The sequence below is a fragment of the Notamacropus eugenii genome, chromosome 3 (assembly GCF_028372415.1).
Source record: "Notamacropus eugenii isolate mMacEug1 chromosome 3, mMacEug1.pri_v2, whole genome shotgun sequence".
In the NCBI taxonomy this organism is placed as follows: domain Eukaryota; kingdom Metazoa; phylum Chordata; class Mammalia; order Diprotodontia; family Macropodidae; genus Notamacropus; species Notamacropus eugenii.
The window spans coordinates 451,635,616-451,645,184 of NC_092874.1; the positions used below are offsets into that span (position 1 = coordinate 451,635,616).

The 9,569-nt window shown below is 44.4% G+C and overlaps 1 protein-coding gene across 1 annotated transcript; it reads right to left on the reverse strand.

Moving 5' to 3' along the window:
• Positions 1-437: 437 nt before the first annotated feature.
• Positions 438-3,077, reverse strand: GPR27 (G protein-coupled receptor 27). Its single transcript, XM_072650504.1, has one exon. It carries the CDS (start codon positions 3,075-3,077, stop codon positions 1,878-1,880), a length of 1,200 nt encoding a protein of 399 aa, XP_072506605.1. The 3' UTR covers positions 438-1,877.
• Positions 3,078-9,569: the final 6,492 nt, after the last annotated feature.

Here is a 9,569-nt window from a genome sequence, read left to right on the forward strand (position 1 = left end):
TAGTTTTACACAGGATCTGGCATATTGTAAGTATTTATATGTTTGCTGAGTTGAAACGAGTTACATGAAATAGTTTTTTTTTTCTTTAATTGTCCTTATTTGATGAACTCCTAGAGGACAGTGACCAAGTATCATTTACTTTCAAATGCTCTTTAACATGTGTAATAGTGCCTTACACATCGTAAAATCATAGAACAACAGAACCAGAAGAGACTTCAGATAGCATTGTATTCTCCTCCTTTCCAGACAGTGACACTGAGGCCCAGACAAGAGAAGTGACTTGTCCAGGATCCCATAACAAGCTTTTGTCAAAGCTGGTACTAGAACCTGGATCTCCTCCTTCTTAATGCCAAATCTACTATACAGGAGTAGATTTTCAGTTAATGATGTGCCACAGATCACATCAAAAAACATGGTAACATATGCTAGAGGCCTGATCTAACATTGATAGCTTGAAACAAGTGTGAATGTCTTCTCTAAAAACTAATGTTAATAAAACAGTTCACTCAAGGATAAAAATATTGGTATATTTCAGTTTGTGTAATGCAAATGAGAAATACAGATATAAATTTTTAAATGGAAGTTATGTTAATAAAAACAGAGCATTGTAGACAGCACTTAGAGAATTTCATATTTCATTTTAAGATTACATGTCTTACAAAGAAGCATTCTTTAAAACTATAGTTCTCATTATTAATTTAAAATAACCATCGGTATAACAGCACAGCTTAACCTGGCAAACATTTAAAGGAAACACTTTGTCTCTCAAAAGTAATGTACCATAATTACCTATCCATTTGTGTTATTAACAAAAGAGCAATTTACCAAATGGAAATAGTTGTATAAGACAGAGAAAAAAACAACTAAGTTATTCAATGTGCAAACTGTTTCCATAAAATTATTTCAACTGCTTTTTATTTTCAAAAATATTCAAAGCAATTTTCATTAATACTCTGTGCTTGACAATGCCATACCAGTCTATAACTTGTACTGAGTACATTAAAAAAAAAAAAACATGCAACATTTTCTTTACACAATTAATCAGAACACTTTTTTTGCTATTTCGAAAGTTATGATTGTACAGAAATGTTACCTCTGTTATATAGAAAACAGTCATTTTAATATAGAAAACAGTCGTGTTTTACAAGTATTTTCCAGAAGTGTTATAACTGTAAGAAGTTAGTAAATTTCACTGCTTAAAAATGACTGCCTTACTGCTGCTGAATTAAACTTTAACTCTCCAATTTTAAATCCAGTTCCTCACAAACTTTTTAATTATTTCCAAAGGAATAGTGCAATAAATGTCGTCATTTCCAGTTTGCTACAGCCTATCTACAATATCAACAGCAGTTTTTTAACTGGTAACTTCGATTTTTAATATTTTGTTCCCTTTGCCTGGTTCTAACAGAAGACCCTCAAGAAATCTAACCCTTGAAATTTTTCAAAGTCCAATTCTCTTTTACTTCACTTCAAAATATAATACCACTTGAGGTTGTCAAAAATAGCTTCTGTAGAAAATTGGTCTTGGCCTTGCACAAATAAAATTAGATTAGGCTTTATAAAAAAAAGACGTCAGTACTGTACAAAACACCGCAGGGTTTATTGTCCAGATCAAAATCTACTTTAGAAGATAAATGTAGCCAAGACTGTTAGGAAAGGATGGGGAGGGGAGTTAGGGAGGTGCCTTATTCAAAAGCAAATATCAATTCACAAAAATTACTTCTCGCCAGTCTAAATGTAGGTTCTGTCCCCATTTACAGCCTGTGGAAGACGACCCAGAAAAGGGGCAGAAACGACTTGATTTTTTCCCCCAGAGGGGAAAGAGAAAACAGCCCGCGAGAGAGGGGAGGGGCAGGGGCAGGAGGGCGTGGGCGCTGTTATATGCCAATGCTTTTCAAATCGCATAGAAGGGTCCCCTGGGTGGTCTGGGGACTCTGGCCGCAGGGGAAATGGGCTCGGAAGCAAACTCGCAGCTCTTTGTTAAAGATGAAACACAGGATGGGGTTCACTCCGGCCTGGGCAAAGGTGAGCCACACTGAGGTGGTCAGGTAACCCTGGGGCACGGCACCGGCCTTAATGAAGACCCTCAGGTAGCAGGCCACGATGTATGGGCCCCAGAGGAGGAGGAAGAGGAGGGTGATCATGTAAAACATCTTGCAGAGCCTCTTCTCGGTCTTGAACTCCTCCAGCACCAGGAGGCGTCGGGCCTGCCCCCCGGGACCCGGGCCGGCCGGGCGGATGCCCACCAGCGTGGGAGGCGTGGGACCCCTGCCGAAGCCCGCTGTCCAGTTGGCCGCTGCTTGGCCCGTGGCGCCAGGCCCGTGGAAGGTCCAGTTCTGGCTGACGGCGGGCACCAGCTGGGCGGGCTTCATCTTCCGGCGGTCGTAGATGAAGAAGAGGAGGCGAAGGTAAACCAGGTGGGTGGCACCCACCACAGCGGCCAGCATGAGCATGAAGCCCAGCGTATCGTTGGCCCCGACGTGGCGGTGCTCGAAGGTGCACTGGGCCTCCTCCCGGACGAAGCGGTAGGTGCCCACGTCCAGGACGGGCGGGAAGGCCATGGCCAGGGCCAGCACCCACGCCACGCACACCACCGCGGCGCACGGCCAGCCCGTCAGGCGCTTGGCATAGAAGCGGTGGTGGGCTATGGCCAGGTAGCGGGTGACGCCCACGCCCAGCAGCAGGAAGGCGGCGTGGAAGCAGAAGAGCACCGCCAGGAAGGCCAGGAGCTTGCAGCCGAGCGCGCCGGGCGGCGGCGCCCCCCCAGCGGCGCCCGCGCCCCGGCGCACGGACAGCAGCACTGCCGGGAAGCAGGCGAGCGAGCGCAGCCCGTCGGCCAGGCACAGGTCGAGCAGCAGGTAGTAGGGCGCCCGGTGCAGGTGGCGGTCGCGGACGATGAGCAGCACGAAGAGCACGTTGCCGGCCAGGCTGATGCACAGGATGAGGCTGAGCGAGACCAGCTTGAGGCCCAGCGCCGCCGGGCCGCCGCCCCCGCTGCTCCCGCCGCTGCCCCCGCCGGCCGCCCCGCCGCTCGGGGCTGGGCTGCTGGCTCCGGCCAGGTCGCTGGCGTTCGCCATGTAGGAGCCTGGCGCGCCGGGAGCAGCGGGAGCTGCTGCTGCTACCGCTCCTCCCGCTCCTCCCCCTCCTCCTCTCCCTCCTCCTCCTCCCCCTCCTCCTCCTCCTTCTCCTCCTCCTTCTCCTCTTCCTCTTTCTTCCCCTTCTCCTTCTCTTCCTCCTCCTTTTCCTATTCCTTCTCCCTCTTCCCCTCCCTGTGCTAGCACGACTGCGGCTGGGGTGGCTCCACTTACCCCGCCATGGGCCCGGCCCTGGCCTCTGTGGCTCTCGCCCACGAGATAGGGAGAGCAAGAGCTGCTGAGGGATGGTGGGCGGCGGCCCCTACAGCTCCTTCTCCGGCACCTCCTCCTCCCTCCCGGGGGCTGCCCCCTCCCGGCACCCGGGTCCAGGCCAGTCCTCCATGGTGCTGTCCCTTCTGCTGCCCGCCGAGGATTTGTCGGTTTCAGGGCCGGCCCCTCCCCGCCTCCCCGAGCCGGAGCCGCTCCATCACCTCCGCCGCCGCCGCCATCCCACAAACTGTTGTGGGCGAAGATGCGAACCGTACCGAGAGCCACCGCTGCTGCCGCCTCCTCTCCTCCTCCTCTCCTCTCCTCCTCCCTCTGCGGCTGCGGCTGCGGCGCTCCCGCATCCAAAACAGCTTCTGAGAGGGAGGCAGGGCCGCGCCCCGCTGCCCCACCAGTCCCGCAGCAGCGTCAGCCCCTGTGGGTCCTCATCCCTATTTCCTCCTCTCGCAGCTGAGACCAGTTTCCCGCGTGCCAAGATTGATGCCCTCCTCATCTCAAGACGACCCCGTCTGAGACTCACCCGAGGGCTCATCAACTTGTAACCCTGCCACCCCGAGGGCCCAGCCCTGTGCTTCAGTGTGGAGTGTACTGAAATCCAGAATGGGGGGAGGGGGTTTAGAATCGCCTTTAGGATTTCCCCGACGCCCTGGATTGAGGGCCTCAGGATGGGAGGAAGATATCGAAGTATGGAGTTCCCTCCCCTCCCTCGAACTTTCACTGAACCCAGGAAAGACCCTGGGTTGAGCCAAGAACAGGTTTAATATTTAAATTCAAATACCTGGTGCCCGCCCATTGCTAACTTTCTACCTGAGATATACATCTCTTCAATTCTGCCATATCATCTCACGTAGGAACCCTGTTGTTCCCGTTTTTACATTCTTATGTGCATTCCAGTGACGCTGGAGAGATGATGGAGTAGGCACACAAGAAATATTCCTTAGCTGATTGAAAATCTCCCTCTTCAGGGATCAGGTTCTCATTTATCCCTCCAAGGAAAATTGTCTCATTCAATATCCCCATCTCTAATACTTTTCTTATTTGCACTGCTGATCTGAGTAGTCATTCCCAGCCCTCGAAAGCCCTCTGCTCAGCGATTTTGCTCCAGTCCTGTAAGTTCATTTTACTTCTGTCCAAAATGCCTCTGTTTCCATCTCCTTCCTATCATTATACCATCTCCTGCTTTGAGAGGGTCAAGCCATCCCTCCCCATTTTTTTCGATGTGGACCTCCTCAGGGGTGAGGATCACATGATTCCAAGCCAAATAAACCGCATCTTTCCTGAAGCCTTATCCCACCTGCAATCCCAAATGAAAGCTGAGAGAGAAGACAGTAGGGATAGTTGTCAATATAGATACTCATTATGGTACTTCCAACACAAATTCATCTTCCCCAGGACTTCTGGATTCGGAAATGTCTTCAGTGTGAATATTCTGTCCCCTGAAGAAAACCACAAGTCCCCCAAATCTTAGTAGGTTTTCCTGACTTACTGTGGTTGGAAAATGCATTTACTTTGAAATCTAACTGAAGTTAAGTTTCTTGGAACTCAGCCAAAATGGTCTTTGGATAATGTACAGAGAGACCAGCAAGGGGCCTATACTGGAACCTTTCCCCTCTTGGTAGTCATGCTCATCTAGCTCTGGCCTCTAGAAGTCAGGGTCGTCTCCCTACCCCACTGAAGCTCCCCGGTAGGACTAGGGTGGAAGAAGCAGCCTGGTACAATTGGGAGTGGAGGGGAAATATCCCATCTATGATGCTTACTTCCTGTATAACCTTTCAAGAGTCATTTGACTTCCATGGGATTAGTTTCCCCATCTGTAAAGTGAGGGGTTTGAATCCAACAACAAGGTCCAATGTTAAATCAATGATGTTTAGATGACCTTTAAATTCCCATAGATCTCTGACTCTATAATCCTATAAACATATGGCAGATTCACATACTCCCATCAAAATAAACAGTGAAATTGAGAAAACACAAAGGGAAATGAAGTTTGATGCCCCTCATTTAATAGCAATAGAAACAGGTTGAAGGTTTCTTTCAGAGTCTTTCCACTTCCCTGATGTCTCTGAAATAAGTACTGGACCCTGCTTTAGATTTTCACTAGCTACTAGGAAACAAAAGGATTTTAAAATTTTATTTTTATAAAGGAATAAAAGTTACAAACTGACAAGTCTTAGGAGACTACTTAGGAGGGATCCCTGGTCGTCACTGAAATCTAACTAGGGCTGAGACATAGCAAACTTAGCCTACTTCAGCTGCTCTATTTATAGACTCATCCACTCCCTCCTCCCCACCCCACCTTCCCAAATTCTCCCTTCTTTCTCATTTTGGGCCTAGAGCTGGAGCTAGAAGGTAAATAGTCATATTATATTGTAGCACAGTAGGAAGAGGGAGCAGGGGGGATAAGTATTTATAAAGCACTTACTGTGTGCCAAGCACTTTACTAAGTGTTGTTTGTTTGTTTGTTTTACAAATATTATCTCTTTTTATCCTCACAACAGCCCAGAGATGTAAACACTATTATTATCTCTATTTTATAGTTGGAATTAAAGCAAACATAGGTTAAGTGACTTGCCCTTGGTTACACAGAGGATAATTGACTGAGACTGAATTTGAACTCAGGTCTGTCTGACTCCAGACATAGAACAATAGGAAATAAAAACAGGCAAATCTTTTAAAAGTATTATTTTCAATAAATACAGATCCAACCTGTGATCCAACACAGTCCAAACTTAGTAGCTACCTCTGGAAGCTGCCTTTCCTTTTGACTCACATTGATCTCACCCAAAGTTTATTCTGAGACATCTCAGACTACAGATCTTATGAACATTTCCGTGGTTGTCAATTATAGGATCCCCAGCTCCTGCATGAGCAATCAAGGTAGCAAAAAATGTTTGTCAGGTACAGGATAGTTTATTTTGTCCCACAGATAATACAGAAAATCAAAACGACAATAGTTCAAAAATGATCCATACCACTATGCTTCCTTTCCAGTGAGCACCACTTTTGTGCCAGATTCAAATATCCCGACTGATGGTTTGAACTGTCTTCACAAGGGAACTGAACTTGGATTCTGGACGTATAATCCCCCTCCATTTCTTGAGTTCTCTCCCTACAGAGATGCACGTATTCCACCTCATAATCCCATTCTTTGGTTTGGACTCCACTCACCTACCCACTACCAGAAGGGAAAAAACACTTGGAGCTACTACTAATACATAGGCAGCAACAACATTCCAATGGGTCCCTCTCCCACACCACAAAGACCCTCTGAATTTTCATATTTCCTCCAAAAGGAATATACTTAAGGTTGCTAAATAATCGACCACCTTCCCATCAGAGATGCCGTTTGATAATTCACTGTAATCACAATGTAGTGCAAGGTCCTTGTGCCTCCATATTATGGATTCCAGACCCTTGGTATTCTATCCAGCCAGAACCAGGAGCCACAGGCATGAAATGAACTTCTATTCCTTCCAAAAAGCATAATGCTGAGTATAGTATGACTGTGTAACAAAGCAGAAGGTACCCCACTTATAAAACATGTAGGTTCTATGGAATACAAATATCCAGTAGAAGGCGGATTCTGCCTCAACTTTTCTCACATCTGCCTAAAGAGTTAACCCTGTTATGTCTAGGATTGTGTGTGTACATACATATCATTATGTCAGATGTCTAATGGGTAGGGTACACTGATCAATGTGCCTCTTGGAATATGAAAACATCTAGATATATCAATAAGCAGTTAGGTGGCACAATGCTTAGAATGCCAGCCTGGAGTCAGACAGATTGAACTTTCTGTATTCAAATAAGGCTTCTAGCTTACTACACTTACTAGCTGGGTAACCCTGAGTAAGTTACTTAATCATTGCCTTAGTTTCTCATCTGCAAAATGGGCCAGAGAAGGAAGTGGCAAACCCCTCCAGTGTCTTTGCCAAAAAACCAAAACAAAACAAAAATCAAATGGGATTATAAAACATTGGACACAACTAAAACAACTGAACAACCATAGAAACAGATACATGGATATCCATGTATGTATTCACATTTATATAAACACTATATAGGTCTGTGTCTGTGCATTCATACATATCAAGTAACCCACAAATTTTTGTCTGATTTGATTGACAGCAGGAGGTTGAGATTTAAGATGCTTTTATCCCTTTTTAGAAAAAGAGGGAACACATCCCTGCCCTGGAAGTCACCCAAGCAAGGGAAGTGTCCTAACATACTCTAAGAAAGTGCACATTTCCAGTAAATAGGAGGACCCACAAACAAAACGCCACCTAGAGTATAATGTTAGCATACCTTTCTTGTATGGGGACTTCTGAAGCAGGATGTGTTTCCAAAAAGATACAAAGTTCTTCCTGAATCTCCACCTTGGTCCTTGTGAATCACACCAGAGAAACATTTTGGTTTTTTTCATAATTAGATGATAACGAGGATGGGCCTGATTGGAAGACGAACAATGAAAGGAGCATGAGCTAAGTTTGTTACTGCTGAATGACAGACTTCTCTCTCCTTTTCCCCACCTGGTAGCAAGCATCTCATCAGTCCTATCTCTATGGTCCCTTTGCCACATCCTGCTACTGTCCTGGAGGAGTAGGACAGATGAACTCATAGAAATGAGATACTGTGGCCCTAACAATGACATTTACTCCCCATGTGGTGCTGAAGATACAGAATTAATTCCTCCAGGTTCTTTTTTTTCCTCCTAGAGTTGTCTTCCACAAAAAAAATTCCCATGTTACTAAAACAGGTGAATTCTGGGAAAGAAACTGATTGCTTTGACCAATTCTGGAGTCTGGTAGTTCTCACAATATTGGTGCTACAACAGAAAATTCCCAATCTTTGTATAAAAATCTAGATCCTAAAATTTTAACTTTGGATTACTTACAAGGCAAACTCTGAAATCCTTCTCTGATCATAAGCCTAGGTTCTGAATCATGCTGTCTGTGAAATCCCCTCATCCAATCACCCCGTTCAACCTCAACTAGGAAGTCAGAATTTTGGAATGATGGTATCCAGGAACTCCCTTTGTAGCCCAATATAATGTCCTTTCCTCATCCTATGACAATGTCACTATTAGCAATTCCTGAGGTAGTGATAAGAATACCCTCCCATTGTTGAGTTTTCAGAAGGGATACCAGGAAAGACTTCTTTTTGTTGACCAACACAAGGATATGTTTCTTCCACAAAAATTCATCCTCTGAAGAATCTAATTGAACTAGTTCATCTTTGGGGCAGCACAGCCACTGAGTCATAATTTAATGTTATTTTTTGCAAATTAAAGTTAGTTTGTAAATTCTTCTCATCAAGACATCCTATCCCTACATTTTTATTTTTTCTTTTTAATATATTTGCATTTACTTCATTAAATATTTCTCAATTACATGTAAAATTAACATTCATTTAAAAAAATTTTTGAGTTCCAAATTCTCTCCCTCTCTCACAGCCCATCCGCCCTTTGAGAAGGCAAACAATTTGTATCAATTATACATGTGATGCTATGAAAAAATATTTCCATATTAATCATGTTGCAAAAGAACAACAACAACAAAAATTAAGGAAAGTTTAAAAAAAAGTATGTTTCATTTTGCATTCAAACTCCACTAGTTCCCCCGCTCTGGACGTGGATAGCATTTTTCATCATAGGTTCTTTGGAATTCTCTTAGGTAATTGTCTTGATCAGAATAGCAAAGTTTTTCATAGTTGTTCATTTTTACAGTACTGTTGCTACTGTGTAAAATGTTCTCCTGGTTTTGTGCATTTCACTTTGCATAAAGTTCATCTAAGTCTCTGGTTTCTTTTTTCTGAAACCATTCTGCTCATGTCTTATAGCACAATAATATTCCATTGCCACATATACCACAATTTGTTCAGCCATTCCCCAATTGATGGGCAATTTCTCAATTTCTAATTTATCACCTTTAAAAGAGCTGCTATATGTATATATATATTTTTTAAAATAGGTGATTTTCTCTTTTCTTTGATCTCTTTGCAATACAGACCTAGTAGTTGTATTACAGAATCATAAGGTATGCACAGTTTTATACCCTTGGGAGTAGTTTCAAATTTTTCTCCAGAATGGTTGGATTAGTTTACAATTCTACCAACATTAATGCCCCAATTTTTCCACATCTCCTCCAGCATTTGTCATTTTTTTTCTGTCTTGTTAGCCAGTCTTATAGATGTGAGTGGCATTTCAGAGGT

Bases quoted from the DNA above. Each gene is read 5' to 3' on its own strand.
- GPR27 (XM_072650504.1), bottom strand. From the start codon at position 3,077: ATGGCGAACGCCAGCGACCTGGCCGGAGCCAGCAGCCCAGCCCCGAGC.